This window comes from Pongo pygmaeus, chromosome 19 (genome assembly GCF_028885625.2).
Source record: "Pongo pygmaeus isolate AG05252 chromosome 19, NHGRI_mPonPyg2-v2.0_pri, whole genome shotgun sequence".
Lineage (NCBI taxonomy): Eukaryota > Metazoa > Chordata > Mammalia > Primates > Hominidae > Pongo > Pongo pygmaeus.
In genome coordinates this window covers 46,516,023-46,534,742 of record NC_072392.2, presented here as the reverse complement: position 1 = coordinate 46,534,742, position 18,720 = coordinate 46,516,023, and the positions used below count along the sequence as shown (strand labels likewise).

Here is an 18,720-nt window from a genome sequence, read left to right as displayed (position 1 = left end):
GGTCTTGAACTCCTGACCTCAAGAGTTCCACCCACATTGGCCTCCCAAAATGCTGGGATTACAGGCGTGAGCCACTGCACCTGGCCAGGAAATACGTTTTTACATATACAAGCTTATCTATTATTTCTTTCACTTTGCCAAGTAAGTCATAACATACATTCTGATGTACACCTTGCTTTTTGTACTTCATAAAGTATCAAGCAATCTTTCCATATTAGGAAAAAGAAATCTGCATCATTCTTTTTAATAGCTGCATAGAATATTATCTTATGACTATCACAATTTAATAAATTCCCTACTGATAAACATATTAGTTGTTTTCATTTTGTTTGCTATTAAAAATACTGCAAGACCAGGCAAGGTGGCTCATGCCTGTAATCCCAGCACTTTGGGAGGCTGAGGTGGGCGGATCACTAGAGGTCAGGAGTTCGAGACCAGCCTGGACAATATGGCAAAACCCTGTCTCTACTAAAAACACAAAACTTAGCCAGCGTGGTGGCACGCACCTGTAGTCCCAGCTACTTTGCTCGGGAGGCTGAGGCAGGAGAATCGCTTGAACTTGGGAGGCAGAGGTTACAGTGAGTTGAGATCATACCACAGCACTCCAGCCTAGGCAACAGAGCGAGACTCTGTTTCAAAAAAAAAAAAAAAAAATGCTGCCAATAAACATTCTTACATATATTTTTTTAACTGAACTCTTTTATTTTAAAAAAGCTATATTTAGGCTGGGCGCGGTGGCTCACGCCTGTAATCCCAACACTTTAGGAGGCCGAGGCGGGCGGATCATGAGGTCAGGAGATCGAGACCATCCTGGCTAACATGGTGAAACCCCGTCTCTACTAAAAATACAAAAAATTAGCTGGGCATGGTGGCGGGCGCCTGTAGTCCCAGCTACTTGGGAGGCTGAGGCAGGAGAATGGTGTGAACCCGGGAGGCGGAGGTTGCAGTGAGCCAAGACCGCGCCACTGCACTCCAGCCTGGGTGACAGAGTGAGACTCCGTCTCAAAAAAAAAAAAAAGTATATTTAAAGAGTAAATGTTTATTAAGTTCAACAGAGCTTAAAAAAAAAAAGGGTAAATGCCTAGCAATAGAATAATTGGACCAGGGCTGGGCACGGTGGCTCATGCCTGTAATCCCAGCACTTTGGGAGGCTGAGGTGGGTGGATCATGACATCAGGAGCTCGAGACCAGCTTGATCAATATGATGAAACCCCATCTCTACTAAAAATACAAAAATTAGCTGGGCGTGATGGCGCATGTCTGTAGTTCCTGCTACTCAGGAGGCCGAGGCAGAAGAATCGCTTGAACCCAGAAGGTGGAGGCTGCAGTGAGCCAAGATCGCACCACTGCACTCCAATACTCTAGCCTGGACAACAGAGCGAGACTCTGTCTCAAAAAAAAAAAAAAAAGAACAACTGGATCAAAGAATCTTACATTCATTTAAATTCTGGTAGTGCTAAACTGCCTTCTATAAACATTACATCAATTTATGTTCCCACCAGCAATATATGAGCGCCCTTTTTTTATTTTTACTCTTGCCAATAATGGGTTATAAATGTTTCAACATTTGCTAATCTGACATGTGAAAAATCACCTCTTTTAGATTTCTGTATTTTTATTTGGAAATACTGCTGAAAATGTTTTTGTAGTTTTGGCCACTCATTTTTTTGTAAGCAATTTTATATCCTTTGTCCATTTTCCTACTGTCATTTTCTTATTTCTATTATTTCTCTGTGTAGTAAGCAAATTAGCCATTCGTTATGGTTTCCAATATCAAGTCTTATTTAGAAAGTCCTTTCTGCTCAAAAGTTTATAAATTTCACCTCTGCTTTATGGTTTCTTTTTCTATACTTCTTGGATTCATTTGGAATTTGTTCTGGATGTGAGGATTGAGATAGAATTGTTTTTTTTAAATCTCTGAATAATTAGGCAATGGTTATAGTTCCATTTATTTTATAATTTCTCTTTGCCCCACTGATTTTAAACAACATCTTTATTAGAAACTAAAAATTTCCAAACATAATTGGGTCTACATATAAACTCTACTCTGTTTAATTGTTTTTATTTATTTATTTTTTTTCTCTAGTATCAAACTGTCTTAACTATTCCAGCTTTTTAACAGGTTTTAAGATCTGGTAGAACTAGGAACCCTCTACCACTTATCTTCATTTTCAGGTTGTTTTTCTTGGTTGTTCTTGTATGTCTATGATTCCAAATGAACTTTGGTGTCATTATGTCATTTGTTTTTAATTAAACAAACAACGATACAACCCTGCTGTTTCCACTGGGATGTCACGCAATTTAGACGAAAGTCTTCCTATCCAAAAACAGAATGATTCTTTCCTTTACTTAAATCTTGTTCTATGTCCCTCAGTAGAATTCTGCACATACAACTCCTACACATTTCTTATTTAGTTCATACATAAATGCTTTATAGTTTCTTCCATTCTATTTTCTAACAGGTTATCATTTATTTCCTATCATAGCAGGAAAACTATTTGCTTTTATGTATTCATTTTGTGATCTACCATCTTACTGAATTTAATTGTTTCTAACTTTTTATCAGGTAATTTTCTTGCGTGTACTAGACATATAATTTTATCCTGCTACCTCACAGAAATTTTGCCTCTTCCTTTCCAATATTTACATCTTTTTTTTTTTTTTTTTTTTTTTTTGAGACAGTCACTCTGTTGCCCAGGCTGGAGTGCAGTGGCACAATCTCGGCTCACTGCAACCTCCACCTCCCAGGTTCAAGGGTTCAAGCTATTCTCCTGCCTCAGCCTCCCAAGTAGCTGGGATAACAGGCACCCACCACCACGCCCCGCTAATTTTTGTATTTTTAGTGGAGAAGGGGTTTCACCCTGCTGGCCAGGCTGGTCTCCAACTCCTGACATCAAATGATCCGCCCACCTCAGACCTTCAAAGTGCCTGGATAAGAGGTGCGAGCCACCATGCCCAGCATACAGCTTGGATAAGAGGCGTGAGCCACCATGCCCAGCATACATTTCATTTCTTTTTACTGTCTAATTGCACCATCAAGAACTTAAAAAACAACGTTATACATCTGTAGCGATCATGGGTATCCTTGTCTTGTTTCATACAATGGGAATGTTTTTATTGCTTTCACTTTAAACACAATGCTAGCTTTTAACCCAATAATACATTTTTGTATTAAAGTATCTTTCTATTCCTTTTTTTTTTTTTAAGATGGAGTCTCACTCTTGTAGCCCAGGCTGGAATGCAGTGGTGTAATCTCAGCTCACTGCAACCTCCGCCTCCTGGGTTGAAGCTTCTCCTGCCTCAGCCTCACAAGTAGCTGGGACTACAGGCGCCCACCACTATGCCCAGCTTAATTTTGTACTTTTAGTAGAGACAGGGTTTCGCCATGTTGGCCAGGCTGGTCTCCAACTCCTGACCTCAGGTGATCCACCTGCCTCGGCCTCCCAAAGTGCTGGGATTACAGGCACGAGCCACTGTGCCCGGCCATCTATTCCTACTTATAAAAACAGTTTTTAAAATTAGAAATAGTTGCTGACTTTTCTCAACATTAAAAATATCTGTGGCTGGGTACAGCGGCTCATGCCTATAATTCTAGCACTTTGGAAGGCCAAATGGGTGGATTGCCCATACACAGGAGTTAAGAGAACAGCCTGGACAACATAGCAAAAACCTGTGAACACAGGAGTTAGAGACCAGCCTGGGCAATATAGCAAAACCCTGTGAACACAGGAGTTAGAGACCAGCCTGGGCAATATAGCAAAACCTCGTGAACACAGGAGTTAGAGACCAGCCTGGGCAACATGGCAAGGACCTGTCTCTGCAAAAGCTTTTAAAAAATTAGCCAGGCGTGGTGGCATGTGCTTGTGGTCCCAGATGCTCAGGACGCTGAGGTAGGAGGATTGTTTGAGCTTGGGAGGTTGAGGCTGCAGTGAGCCGTGATTGTACTACTGCACTCCAGCCTGAGTGACAGAGAAACCCTATCTCAAAAAAAAAAAAAAAAAAAAAAAATTGCCTTTCTATTTGTACTACTATATTCTTAACATATCCTCCATTTAAATCTTTAAAAGTTTATTTAGTTTTATTGGTGCATACACATTTACTGTTTTCTCAAACAATATACCAAGTATAGCAAATCATTCCCCCTCCATATTATCTTCAAAGCCAGATGAAAGTACACTCTTACCCACCATGTTATTGTCTATACACGACCATTGGCTATTTCACTGTTACAGCTAGCTAGCTAGGTCTCCCACAGTGGAAGTATATGTACCCAGTGATGAATATTACTCAACTTCGCCAGGAAATAGCAAGAGCTATTAGATATTTTCAGAATTTTATAATGGTGACCAAAAAAAAAGTAAAACAAGTCCCTATAGCATGGCACTTATTTTCTCAGATTTTTCTCTTTGTCCTTTTAAATATATGTGCAGATATCCAATGCTGGGATTAAAAAAAAAAAAAAAACCCAAACTCCTGTGATAATGAAAACGTCTCGAGCCCAATATATTACCTGCAATATGTCTCTATGCCGCTGTAATGTATGCATCAGGGCTGCATTCAAGGAGGGGACACCTGCACTGTTGGTATATTCTGCCATTTTATCATTTACCCCTGTAAGCTAGAAATAAAGAAAAAAAAACAATCAAAATATTTTACTAAGCACTATAAACAGCTAAAAGCAAATTATTTGCCTATACGCCCTTTTGGTTGACAGCAAAACAAAACAAAACAAAAAACAAACAAGAGAGCAAGTAAGAATTCAGCATTCCCCCACATAATCCATAAAGACCAAAATAACATCATATCACCTGAGAATGGCTGTCATCAAAATTCAAGTGGTGTGGGGAGGTACACATCTTGAATGGAATGGATAATTTCAATAAACATGTCTGTCTCAATATAATCCAGGATCTTATCTAACAAGTATACAGTTATTTGCAAAATAGCCATTTAACAGAAAGCACTCACCCTTGCCAAAAGTTGTTCAATCTCAATCGCCATTGTCTCAAACATTCTGTCTTGGCTTGATCCATTTAAAAGGGGTGTTGTATCAGAACTAAAAAGAAGTTCAGTTAAAGAGGATCCATTACTCAAATGCAGTCCTTTAAAACATACTTAAAATAATAAGGTAATTAATAGGAGCCATAAAATGAATTATGGATTATGTTATATAGGGTCTGTGAGAAACAATCTTTTACATTTTTACCCCAAAGGAATTATGGTTCCTTCAACCTCAACATTAAGTTCTCTCTTCTTTCCTTGACTCTTACCAAGAGGAAATAAGATTGAGGTTTAAATGATCCACAGATTGGATAACTAGCTAACGAATACTCAGGAACTGGCTTTAAATCCAATATATACAGCCATGTCCTGCATGCTTTGGTACTAATCTTCTCCATTTTCACTTACAGTATGCAATCATCCTTTTGTTTCGTAGAACTGTGTTAAATTGCCTTTTCAAATCTGAATAGTAAAAAATCTATCTTTTTACAAGTGAAACTTACGTTTGACAGATTCAAATTCTAAACCCAACTGTCCTCATTGTTTCTTTTGCCTTTTCCAAAACACCACTAACCTTCATCAGGTTAGGTATGTACTAGCATCTGATGAGCAGCTCAATACAGATCAGAGTTATACTGGACACAGATAAATGCCCAGGCAATGACTATGCTCTCCAATCTTACTGAAGACTTTGTCCTACCCTGTGACAGTGCCTGGGTGTGGCAAATGAAAAAGATTAAATAAATGCTCTGTAGACTACTAATATAAATCCTCCTCTACCAGATATATGAAAAAGAACAACATGCCAATAGAATTAAAGCTTCATGAAGGGAGGAAAAAACTGCTCTGTCTTATTCATAGATATATGCCTAGCACCTAGTATACAGCCTGGCACATAGTAGATGCTCATTAAATATCTGTTGAATAAATGAATGAACGCGAGAGCAATCTCTACTACTGGTTATTCTATACTCATTATATTCATATATTCATCAGGACAGTATAAGAGTAAAGGGAAATGGCCAAAAACTAATTCTTCATAATACTAGGATTCAGTTAAATTTAATTCATCGTATAGGTGGGTAATGATTCATAGACCTTGAAGTTCTCAAAATACAGAAAGTTAAAAAAAAAAAAAGAAAGCAAGATTCCTGGAATAAATAATATTCTAGTTATTGCTTAGTTGACTCCTAGTGACATGCTTCCAACCTGGGCATCAAACAAGACACTTTAGAATACACATCAAATCCTGATCCTCATGGCCTTAGGTTTTTATTTAGAAGGGGAGTTAGGCTGAAGTAATTCTACAAAGCCAGTTTCAGTTTGTGGTAGAATTTCTTAGGAAATGTTTTTAAGATAGTTTTTCCTTTAGAGGAATAACAAAAGTATTAGTTCATGAAGCACACAGAACATAGAAAATGCATAGAAAGAACATTCTTCATTCTCTTTACTTGCTAAATAAAGCCAAGCCCAAAGCAATGCAATCTATTTGATGTGGTAGTAATTTATTTTTAGATCCTAGAGTCAATGTTGGCCTTGCTGCCTCTACAACCAAGGAGTCCTTATGAAAAAGAAATAGTACTTTGGCTATAGTGTTGAAATTAGCTTTTTATTCGAATGTACACACTATAGTAGGGTTTAGAGTGTGGGCTCTGGAGATAGACCTAGATTCAAATCCAAGCTCAGATTTTATTGTTTTTATTAGCTGACAAATATCCTACTCACTTCTAATCTTTGAAAAAGTATGTAAAATAAGTGTGGATTAACAACAACTCTGCTACCAGCAATTTCACCGCTAGGTATATAGAAACATTCTGCGTAAAAATGTTCCCAGCAGCATTTATAGAAAGCTCTTACCTAACATATGATGAACACTCTATGTGAGCTATCAAAATTATTATTAATTAGCAAAAATTAGAAACAATGGCCATCATCAAATGGTTAAACTGTGATACAGTCATAAAATACTACATATGAATTACAAATGAATATACCAGAGTTAAATGAATCCATAGCTGAATCTCAAAAATGTTACAGAAAAAAAAGCTGTAGAATAACTATATTATGTATATACTATATAACACAATAGAATACTATGAATTGCTCAGGAATACAAACATGCAGTAAGAATATGTGTCGATTATCGGGTAGGAGAAAGTGGGGTGCCATAAGGGGCTTCAGTGGAATGAGTAATTATCATTTTTTTAAAATGGGAGATAGGGTCATGGGGGTTCCTGATATTATTCTTTGTAACTGTCTTAAATATTGCCTAATTAAAAATTTTTTTTTTATTTCTATTTTTTTTAGAGACAGAGTTTCACAATGTTGCCCAGGCTAGTCTTGAATTCCTGGGCTCAAGTGATCCATCCGCCTCAGCCTCCTAAAGTCCTGGGATTACACGCATGATCCACTGTGCCTGGCTACTCCCAATATTTTCTTGAAACAAGTGGATGACTTATACAGAGCATAAGCTTCAAAGATAAGAATATATTTTCCATACATTTAATATGGTAATATACTAGTTTCTCAAAAAAGTACCAAAATTAAAGATAGCTTTGATAATTAATAACAAGTATACAGAGTGCATTAAATACCCTCTAATACAATAAACACCAGAAAAGCAGTATGTATACCTGGCACCTGGGTAGATCCGCAGGTCCATTTAGCAATTGAAAAACACAAGAAATACATACCACACGGGCAAATCAGCCACCTCTTCCCTACACTGGCTGAATTAGACACTTATATTTTTGATACAAACTTATTCTGAAGTTCCAGCAGGTTTCTTTTGACACTGTAACAATCTTTGTCTAAGGATTCCAAATAAATGCTAGTCTCGAGAATTCAGAAGAATTTTAATAAGTCACTAAAAAATAAAACAATGAATGGCAAAACAAAACACCAAAAATTCACCAATAGACCAACTTACAGAAGTTATATATTTTAGTTTATTTTTTAATCCTTTAAAAACACAGTTAAGGCATAAGAGACAGAATCTGGTAGTACCTATACCTGTCGCGTCTTCCATCTCGGGTACTGCTATGACTGTAACTTGTACATAGTTTGCTGAAGGAAACTAGTTTCAGGTCAAGTTCATTTTCCAGCTGTCGAGCCTGTTTCCTGAGATCTTTAACAAAATTATAACAACAAATAATTAGACATAAAAAGTAGACACAAAAATCACAGGACCATTCTAAAGAAAACAAACTATGAAAATGATCATATACTGATCTTGTTACCCCCATAAAGAAAAGTGTTGGCTGGGCACGGTGGTACACGCCTGTAATCCCAGCACTTTGGGAGGCCAAGGCGGGCGGATCACCTGAGGTTGGGAGTTTGAGACCAGCCTGTTCAACATGGAGAAACCCTATCTCTACTAAAAATAGAAAATTAGCCAGGTGTGGTGGGGCATGCCTGTAATCCCAGCTACTCGGAAGGCTGAGGCAGGAGAATCGCTTGAACGCAGGAGGCAGAGGTTGCGGTGAGCTAAGATTGCGCCATTGCACTCCAGCCTGGGTAACAAGAACAAAACTATGTCTCAAAAAAAAAAAAAAAAGTCTTAAAAGAAGGAAACCAAGGACTTGCCCAGCAAAGCAGATCAGTCACTTAATAAACTTCAGAGGGGGCAAGAAGGGAAATAGTAATGGCAGATGCAACTTTGCAGCTTTACTCCAAAGATGGCTAGAAAACAAATGTTCTACCCTTCCTGAAACTATTTGTATAGCAATAACTAAAATTCTGCAATTCAGAGAAAGCCAAGAATACAAATCACAAAGGAACTAAAAATATGGTTTATGACCAGCATTATCAACTTACTGGTTACTGTTATAAGAAAGAAACCATTATTCTTTTGAAAGGGATTTTGCTTTTTATGTTCCAAAGCTTTATTAGGCTTACAAACTTCTTTTCATAATAGCAAAATGACTTTTTTTTTTTTTTTCCGAGATGGAGTCTCGTTCTGTCACCCAGGCTGGAGTGCAGTGGCATGACCTTGGCTCACTGCAGACTCCACCTCCTGGGTTCAAGCAACTCTCATGCCTCAACTACCTCCCAAGTAGCTGGGACTACAGGCACACACCACCACGCCTGGCTAATTTTTGTATTTTTAGTAAAGACGGGGTTTCACTATGTTGGCCAGGGTGGTCTTTAACTCCTGACCTCAAGTGATCCACCCACCTTGGCCTCCCAAAGTGCTAGGATTACAGGTGTGAGCCACCATGCCCAGACCAAAATGACTTCTCAATTGAACATAAAGAAAAAAAGTTACCACAAAAATTGCCTTTTTCTTTTTTTCTTTTTTGTTTTTAGAGATGAGGTCTCACAATGTTGCCCAGGCTGCTCTCGAACTCCTAAGCTCCAGTGACCCTCCCGCCTAGGCCTCCCAAAGTGCTAGAATTACAGGCATGAGACATCGCACCTGGCCAAAAACCACCTTTAAAAAACTTACTGAGGCCAGGCGCAGTGGCTCACGCCTGTAATCCCAGCACTTTGGGAGGCCGAGGCAGGCGGATCATGAGGTCAGGAGATCAAGACCATCCTAGCTAACACAGTGAAACCCTGTCTCTAACTAAAAATACAAAAAATTAGCCAGGTGTGGTGGTGGGCGCCTGTAGTCCCAGCTACTCAGGAGGCTGAGGCAGGAGAATGGCGTGAACCTGGAAGGCACTGGAAGGCAGAGCTTGCAGTGAGTGGAGATTGAGCCACTGCACTCCAGCCTGGGCGCCAGTGCGAGACTCCATCTAAAAAAAAAAAAAAAAAACTTACTGAAAGTAATTTGGAGGGCTAAAACTAACAATAAACAATGTGCTACTAACAAAGTCGAATATAAGTATGATAGAAATAAGTACATAAGTTTTAATAGCAGAAGCAAACAGGCAAGTAGAGAAATTGGTTTAGCAGTCTGGCATCTAAGGATTGCGTGACAAAAGCCACAGTCTGGACACCCACACACAGATACGAGTATTCTCATTCATGTTGAAGTGAAGGTTAAAATAAAAGGGCAGAAGTACCAGAGGTAATTGTATAAGAATCTCTCTTTCAAAAAGAATACAAAACATTATTTCAATATGCTTTTCAACCAGAAATAGAAAGCATAGTTAACACAGTGGAGCATATTTGCCCAGAGACTAAATGCCAGTTCGAATCTCGGCACAGCCACTTACTGACTCTATGATTTATCGACAATCTACTTAACCTATGAACTTCAGCTTCTTGTTTTTTAAACCCCTACCTTCAGGGTTTGCTTATGTATTGGTAATCATATGCTTAAAGCAGCTGGCACAGAGTAGGTTGTCAGTAATGAGCCGCTGTAATATTATAGCATGCTGCTTCAAAAAACCACAGCCTAATGACTAGTAATAAAGATATGAGTAGCCTCTTCTACATAATTTTAAAATGTTTTCTAGCAGCCGGGCGCGGTGGGTCGCACCTGTAATCCCAGCACTTTGGGAAGCAGAGGCGGGCGGATCACGAGGTCAGATCAAGAACATCCTAGCCAACATGGTGAAACCCCGTCTCTACTAAAAATACAAAAATTAGCCAGGCGTGGTGGCATGCACTTGTAGTCCCAGCTACTCAGGAGGCTGAGACAGGAGAATCTCTTGAACGCAGCAGGTGGAGGCTGCAGTGAGCCGAGATCGATAGCGCCACTGCACTCCAGCTTGGGCGACAGAGCGAGTCTCCAAAAAAAAAAAAAAAAAAGTTTTCTAGCTAGTACACATATTTCAAATGGGCATTGTAATACATGTTTTAAACTATAAGCATGCTTTTCTGTGATTGGAATAATTGTCTTCTCTAGCAGGAAACACAAGTAAAAGCATTTTGAAAGTATGATAGGCAAATCTGGATAAATTTAGAATTAAGTTTCTTAGACCAAGGGGCTGATAGTGACAATATTGTGGTTTCTAGATGCTTCAGTGGATAGCAATAGAAACAGGTCAAAAGAATTTGGAAAGTAGTTTCTATGCGGCGGTAAAGCAAAGAGACAGTTGGGAGAAAAAGGTGAGCTTTCTCTGCTCTTGTTGATCATCATGGTCCAGGAATGAGTTTTATGTAAGCTCACTTTATCCGACTATATTTTCAGCAATTAAATAAATGCATTTGTCAAATCACAAGAAGGTTTTTGTGGTGGGAGAAGTATAGCAAATGTAACTGCAATTCACACAGGTTCTCTCAACTTTTTCAATAAAACCGATTCTAGACTCCAGAGCAGAAGGGTAAGTTATTTTCTCCTCCTTCAAACACCCAGTCCTGGAAGTCCCCAACCTGTAGTTGTCATGGGGACCCAATAAGAGACATTCTGTCTCCTATTCTCTTCATACTTCCTCCGACGGACCAGAATGCAAGTTCCTCCTTCTCTTTTCCCACTCAGTTTTCCAATAGTGACCTCAACTCCAATGCGCTGACTCCTCCAGTCTCCGGGGCTCTGGATCTTCTTCCTCAACATTCGTTTCCTCTCAGAGTTCGTACCCCAAAGCCCCTTCGTCCAAGTTCCATTACTCCCTCAACACAATTCCACCCAGGCGATTCAGATCCCTCTTCCTCTACATCCCCGCTCTGTCCACTCTGCCCAACCCCTGCCCCACGTCCCGCTCACACGCCCCGACCAGGCCAGACCCCTGCCCCAGACCGTTCGGTATCCCCAAGGCCCCGGGCCTCCCACTTAGGCAAGCCCCGCTGCTCAGCTCGGCCGCTCCGGGGGTCTGGTTCTTTCCTCTGCTGCTTCTCCCAAGATCTGTCCTCACTCAGCCCCTCTCACCCTCGTGGGACGCACCCGGAGGCCTTCTCGCCCTCACCTTCCCAGTAATTGCTGGTCCCCGCCGCCATCTTTGTTGTCCAACGTCAGCCGGGATAGGAGAGCAGAGGCGATGCAGGCCGGAAAGTCACCATGGCGCCTGTTTCCGCCCTGAGCGCCAGGGCCGACGGGATGCGAGCCTCCGCGGACACTGCCACCTGCTGATCAATTCGTTATCTTACAGCTTTTAAGTAGCCAGAGAAAAAACTTCGGCTTTAGCCTCCTGACACTCCCTGAGTGTCTTTCATTCCCGCTTTCTGCGCCCCAAACCATCATCATCTCCCTCATCTCGGCTTATCCTTTCTCTCAGCAGGTGCCTACTTGACTGGGAGGAGAATCATCCTCAGGCAACTCCCTCAATTTCCCTCACCTTGTCTCTAATGTGTATCTTCAGCCAATTTCTTCCTTTCTCAGACACAGAGACCCTTTCTTCCCAGAGCCATTTCCTTCATCCTACCTCCCCGCCTGTGCTCCATCATCCACGTTCTTTGGCGTATGCGCTCTTCTCCACTGGCTGCTTTCCTTGTCTACAGCAGTTCTAGTCCCAGCCCTCTTTGTCCTTGTCAGCCGCCACATCTAGAAAGAGTGAGCTAACTGCTTCTACGTGCTCTCGGCCTGAGCCCTCAACCTGCTAAAATCTGCTGTCCAAACCCACACTTTATAGATACATAAATTATCACAGTCTACTGGTGCTGACTTAATTCTAGTAAAGTGTAGAAACCTTGATTCCTGTAAAGTTCTTTCACCCACTCATTTATAATATAGTTGTTTTTAAGTATTTCCTCTGCATTCATTGAGAGAACCACATCAATGTTACAATATTTGCTTCAAGTGTCAGGCGTAAGTTAGAGAATTCAAGAGAAGAGGAAAGCTTACTTGATTTATGCATATTTTACTCTTCTTCGTTCCTAGTGTCCCAAGATTCCTTTTTTTAATCGTTTCCCTTCTGTTTCAAGAATTTCCCTCAGCCATTTTTTTTTTAAAGAGTAGGTCACTGGTGACAAATTCTATTAGTTTTTCTTCATCTGAGAATGTCTTGATTTCCCTTCATTCTTAGGGGATCGGATATTGTTGCCAGATATACAATCTGAAGTTGACAATTTCTTTTTTCAGCACTTGAAAAACGTGTCAATTCCTTCTGGCCTCCACAGTTTCAGATAAGAAATTGACTATAATTGGAATTGTTTTTCCACTGTAGCTAAAATACATTTTCTCTCTCACTGCTTTCAAGAACTGTTCTTTAGTTTTCAGAAGTTATGATGTGCCTTGGTGTAGATTTCTTTGGATTTATCCTGTTTGGGTATCCTCAGCTTCTTGATTCTGACATTTATGTCTTCTGCCAAATTTGGGGGATTCTCAGCCCTTGTTTCTTCCAATAATTTTTCTGTCTCATACTGTTTCTCTTCTTTTTCTGGGAGTCTGATGACGTGAATGCTAGATCTTGTGTTAATGTCCCACATAGCTCTGAAGTTATGCTAATTTTTTTTCAGTCTATTTTCCATCATTCGGATTTGGTACTATCTACTATTCTGTCTTCAGATTTGCTGACAGAAAGTATGTCTTTCCTCTGTTCCCTCCATTCTGCTGTTGAGCCTATTCATTGAGTTCATGTCAATTATTGCATTTTTCATATCTAAAACTTTTGTTCAGTTCCTCATTATATCTTGTTTCTTTGCTGAGACTCGTTTTATCATTTGTTCTAAGTTTGTTTGTAATTGCTCTCTAAAGTATTTTTATTAGAGCTGCTTTAAAGTCCTCATCAGATAATTCCAACATCTGTGTCATCTTGATGTTGGGGTCTGTTGTCTTTTTTTCACTCAAGTCGAAATTCTCTGGGCTATTGGAATGACAATTTTTATAAATTGTATCCTGATGTTTCAGGTATTTGTTATGAGATTCTGATCTTATTTAAGTCTTCTATTTAAGCAGACTTGCTCTGACACTATGCTGCTGGGGGACATAGGGAATTGCTTGCTACTTCCGGGTGGCAGTGGAAGTTCAGGCTCTCCCTTGGCCTTCATTGATTCCCCAGGGAGGGGGTGCTTTGTTACTGCTCCCCATGTGGTCCCCACTGCCACCATGGCAGGGAGCCTCATTACTGCTGTGCAATGGACGAGAAGTCCAAGGGGGGGGTGGGGGAGGTGCTTCATTAGAGCCAGGTGAGTGTGGAAGCCTAGCCTCCTCACTCAGCCTTTGATGGCAAGGAGTGAAGATGGGCCTCAGTTTTTTTCTGTGGCATTTGTCCAGAGTGGTGAAATTATTGTCCAAAAGTATTCTGTCTTGTTAGGATACCTGTTTCCTGGTCCCTTGTCTGGAGAGAGAAGCCTTTCCGTTTTCCTTTGGACTTTTCTTGTCTGCACCCTTTGGCATTTCTAGGTTGCCAGCTTTTCCAGCACCCAGTATAGGACATAGGAAACAAAAAGGAAACCCAGGGAACTCACCTTCATGTTCTTTACATCCTGAGGTCCCTAGCTGGTCTGCCTTCTTCTTTCCACCTTTTTGAGTCTTTTTAAAAATATATATATGATTTTTTTTTTTTTGCTGTGCTTAGTGGGAGGAATAGAAAGAAATACAGCTAATCCATCTTGTCCAGAAGTGAAATTATTGATTTAATTTTTAAATGTTTTAATTATCGGGCTGGATGTAGTGGTTCATGCCTGTAATCCCAGCACTTTGGGAGGCTGAGGTGGTAGGATTGCTTGAGTCCAGGAGTTTGAGGCCAGCCTGGGCAACATAGTAGGACCTCATCTCTACAAAAAATTAAAACATTAGCCAGGCGTGGTGATGGGCCCTATAGTCCCAGCTACTCAGGAGGCTGATGTGGGAGGATGGCTTGAGCCCTGGAGGTCAAGGCTGCAGCGAGCCATCACCACACCACTACACTCCAGCCTGGGTGACAGAGTAAGACCCTGTCTTAAAAAAAAACCTGCTAAAATTCTTCATCTTGTCTTCTACTTTCTTGAATTCATTCATCATCATTCTTTTTTTTTTTTTTTTTTTTGAGACAGAGTCTCGCTGTGTCGCCCAGGCTAGAGTGCAGTGGCACGATCTCGGCTCACTGCAACCTCCACCTCCCTAGTTCAAGGATTCTCCTGCCTCAGCCTCCCAAGTAGCTGGGACTACAGGTGCCTGCCACCACACTGGCTAATTTTTGTATTTTTAGTAGAGATGGGCTTTCACCATTTTAGCCGGGCTGGTCTCGAACTCCTGACCTTGTGATCCGCCCGCCTCGGCCTCCCAAAAGTGCTGGGATTACAGATGTGAGACACTGCACCCGGCTTTTTTTTTTTTTTTTTTTTTTGAGACGGAGTTTCGCTCTTGTCACCTAGGCTGGAGTGCAATGGCGCGATCTCGGCTCACTGCAACCTCCGCCTCCTGAGTTCAAGTGATTCTCCTGCCTCAGCCTCCCGAGTAGCTGGGATTACAGGCATGCACCACCACGCCCGGCCAATTTTGTATTTTTATTAGAGATGGGTTTTCTCCATGTTGGCCAGACTGGTCTCAAACTCCCAACCTCAGATGATCCGCCCACCTCGGCCTCCGAAAGTGCTGGGATTACAGGCGTGAGCCACTGCACCCGGCCCATCATCATTCTTTAAAAATTTCTGATAACTGAGAAATCTGTATTTCCCATAGGATTGTTTCTATTTTTCTTGATCATTCACAATTTAATCTTGTCTTTTGATAATAAGAACTTTTGATTGGATGCTATATATTATAGATAAAACTTTGTATTAATCATTTGAGGATCTAGATGATGTTGTCTTTCTCCAGAAAGAATTTACTGCCTCTTCTTCCAGGCAGTTCAGGTAGGGGCAGATCAGCTTAATCCAGTATGGGGTGCAACTAATACCAAGAGGGATTCTGTGTTTGTTAAAATTGGTCTATTTTTGGTTAGCCCTTAATTCTAATGTGTAGCCATTCAGGTTTCCTAACTGAAAGACTGTTTACCAGTGCCACTTCCTCGACAGGTGCTAACCTCATATTTTCCCCTACCCAGTGATACTGCCTAAAACTTCTGTTTGAGTTCTGTGTCTCTTGCCTGGCCTCTCTTCTGTCACCTATGAATTGAAACATGCCTGGAGGTGAAAGTTTTACCATCATGCTCACCTCTCAGCTCTTTTTGTTCCAGGATCTTGATACCGTAAGTCCTTCTTACATTAGTAGTTCTCCAATCCTTCAAACAGTTTTTTTTTTTTAAATTAAATTTAGCTTTTCTAATTGCTCTTGATGAGAAGTCTTTCCATTTCGAGCCAATCCACTCATAGCTAGAAGTGGAACTAAATTTTATTATTTCTAATTTATCTGTAGATTATTTTGTATTTTCCACATATATAATCATATCATCTGCTAATAATGACAAATTCATTTATCAATATTCATTCATATATGCTATTTATATTTTCATGTTTCATGGCTGAGATCTGTTCTGATAATAGAGCAAAGCTAAGGTATTAAATACTTTAGTAGGTATTTTTGCTGGCATGTTCGAGGAGGAGTTGTAAGTGCTCTGATTTTGCAGTTCTCATTTGACTAGCAGGACTCGAATTTCCTCCTTTTCTTCTTTTCTTTTCATCACCTAATTGTCTTTTGCTTCTTTTCATCACCTAATTGTCAAAGGTGCTTCTCCTTTTTTCATTTTTCCCTTCACTAGAAGCTCTTTTTTTCTTTTCTTTTGAAGCTGTGTGTTTCAAAGACTGCCTCATTAAGTCACACCTGCCCCCTTTAAATTGTGCTCACTCTGAAATCCCTTGCCTCTGGTTTCTGCCCGGATCTGCTTGGACATGTTTTTTAGATTGAGAGTTAGGTGGACCAGTAGTTTTAGGCCAAGATTAGAACATTACTTTCTTTTTCTGGCGTCCCTGTCCTGACTTCCCTGCAGTTTATCTCCATCTGCCTTTGCTCCACAGAGCCTGTGGGATGCTGCTGGGGTGGGCCTGTGAGAATCCATGTTGCGATCTGCTGATTTTCCTCATCTTACTCAGTTTGAAGTTTCAAAATTCTCTGACTTCAAATTATGCCGAGAGTGTGATTTCTGTATACTTTTTCCTTCGTGTGCTTGCATTATTTTGCAATGAAATATCAGGAGACAGGTAGCTAGGCTGCCACTAATGTTTTCAGCGACCTGGAAGTTCACTTTCATTCTTGAAAGGTATGTTCAATACAGAATTCTATGTTGGAAGTTATTTAATGTTTTCCCCAGCATTTTAAAAATATAATTTCAATGTACTTTGGTTTCTATTGTTGAGAGTGTCTAATTGCTAATCTCTTTTGTCTTTGTCTTTGTTGATCTGCAATTTTATTGATCTAAGTGTGGATGTTACTTTTTCTTGCTTGGATTGAGTTTCTTTAATCTATGGGTTGCTATCTTTATCAATTTGGGGAAAATTCTCAGTCATTGTCTCTTAGTTTCCTATGCTCTTTCTTTCCTCTAAAACTGTGGTTATCAAACATGTGGTATTAGTTGTATGCCAAATCCACATTTTAACCCTCTTCTTTGTATTTTCTGCCTTTTTATCTCCATGCTACTCTACGTAAGAATTTCTACAGATCTGTCTTCTAGTTAATTACTTCTCTGTGCCCAATCTGCCACTCCAACTATCCATTTTAGTTTCTATACTTTCATTTCCAGAAGTTCTGCTATTATTTTATAGATCTTTGTGATAGTCTCAGGTTTATCTTTTATTTGAAAACAATAATGATATTTTAGTGTTCAATAATATAAACGTCTGAAACCCATATAAAAGTTTTTCTGCTCTTCTTTTACTTGTGAAAAATTGTGAGGTGTGCTCCAACTCTAGGAGGGACACACCTTCCACTAGAGATTTCAATTGAACTTGGTCACCTAGAAGCAGAGCCACATGGCTTGACACCTGGAGTACCCAAGCTGTGCATTGCTGCCTAGATTCTAGACATCCTATTTCCTATGCCCAGGCCCTCTTTCCAATGTGTTCCATTCACGTTCTGCTAAATAGAAAACCGTGTATAATCCTTCCTCTTTTGTCCTCCCAACACTCACATCTTCCAAATCAAAACCCAGGAGTCAACTCTGTATGATCTCTGCAACTTTTCTATAAATCTAAAATTATTATTTTTTTAAATATAGCAGTCCTGCAATTCAGTCATTACTGTAACTTGCCCAGTCCCTTTCTGTTCCATTCCCTCTCAACAGGATCAATGCTTTTGACTCTAGATCAAAAGCCTGTTTAGTCTTGAAAAACTCTGCTAGGAACCATATGTACATAAATAAATAATAAATAACAATCATAAATACTGGAATAACCTCAAATATTTGAAATTAGCAATCTAGACTGTCCCCATTACTCCTTCACTTTGGCTCAACCTCAATGGCAATCACAGAATATAATCCATGTTATCATAGCAATTTCTATTTAATCTGGACTCTATTTCCTCCGTGTTCCATCTTAAGTTTCTCCACTTGCTGATTTTCCACCTACAGTTTTGACTTGATCACTGCCTCTTCATATTGCTGAATTTGAAATATCCATCTCAGTGTACTCCCACTTCCAATTATCATATCTTCAGTCTTATCAAGTAATTCTCACCCTTTTCTCCTCAGTCTTCCAGGCTGGCCTCTAAACTTCAACACCTTACTACTCCATATAGGCCATCCTGTCTCATTCTTACCTTGTCTACATTTGTTTACACAGTAATTAAGGAAGAGGATTATTTGACCTCAACTAAAATGCCAAAGAAATAGCATGTTTGCTTTTAATATTCTACTAATGTAGGTGAAAATTGTGATATTAAAGTTAAAATTGGGGCCGGGCACAGTGGCTCACGCCTGTAATCCCAGCACTTTGGGAGGCCAAGGTGGGAGGATCACTTGAGGTCAGAAGTTCCAGACCAGCCTGGCCAACATGGCGAAACCCTGTCTCTACTAAAAATACAAAAATTAGCTGGGC

General features: G+C 40.1%; 1 protein-coding gene across 7 annotated transcripts in view; it reads right to left on the bottom strand.

Annotated features, from left to right (window-relative positions):
* GOSR1 (golgi SNAP receptor complex member 1) overlaps window positions 1-12,381 on the bottom strand; it is a 47,642-nt gene extending 35,261 nt beyond the window's left edge. Inside the window, exons 1-5 of one of the 7 annotated variants that reach the window (XM_063656130.1) lie at window positions 12,252-12,381; window positions 11,796-11,955; window positions 8,008-8,128; window positions 4,969-5,056; window positions 4,511-4,618 (exon numbers count right to left, since the gene is read on the bottom strand). In XM_063656130.1, coding sequence (XP_063512200.1) covers window positions 4,511-4,618; window positions 4,969-5,056; window positions 8,008-8,128; window positions 11,796-11,826 — 348 coding nt within the window. In that variant the 5' untranslated portion in view covers window positions 11,827-11,955; window positions 12,252-12,381. Of the gene's footprint in view, window positions 1-4,510; window positions 4,619-4,968; window positions 5,057-8,007; window positions 8,129-11,773; window positions 11,956-12,164 lie in introns of those variants that run through there. The other 6 variants (XM_054459907.2, XM_054459908.2, XM_063656128.1 and 3 more) reach the window with 6 other exon arrangements.
* Between the last annotated feature and the right edge of the window lie 6,339 nt (window positions 12,382-18,720).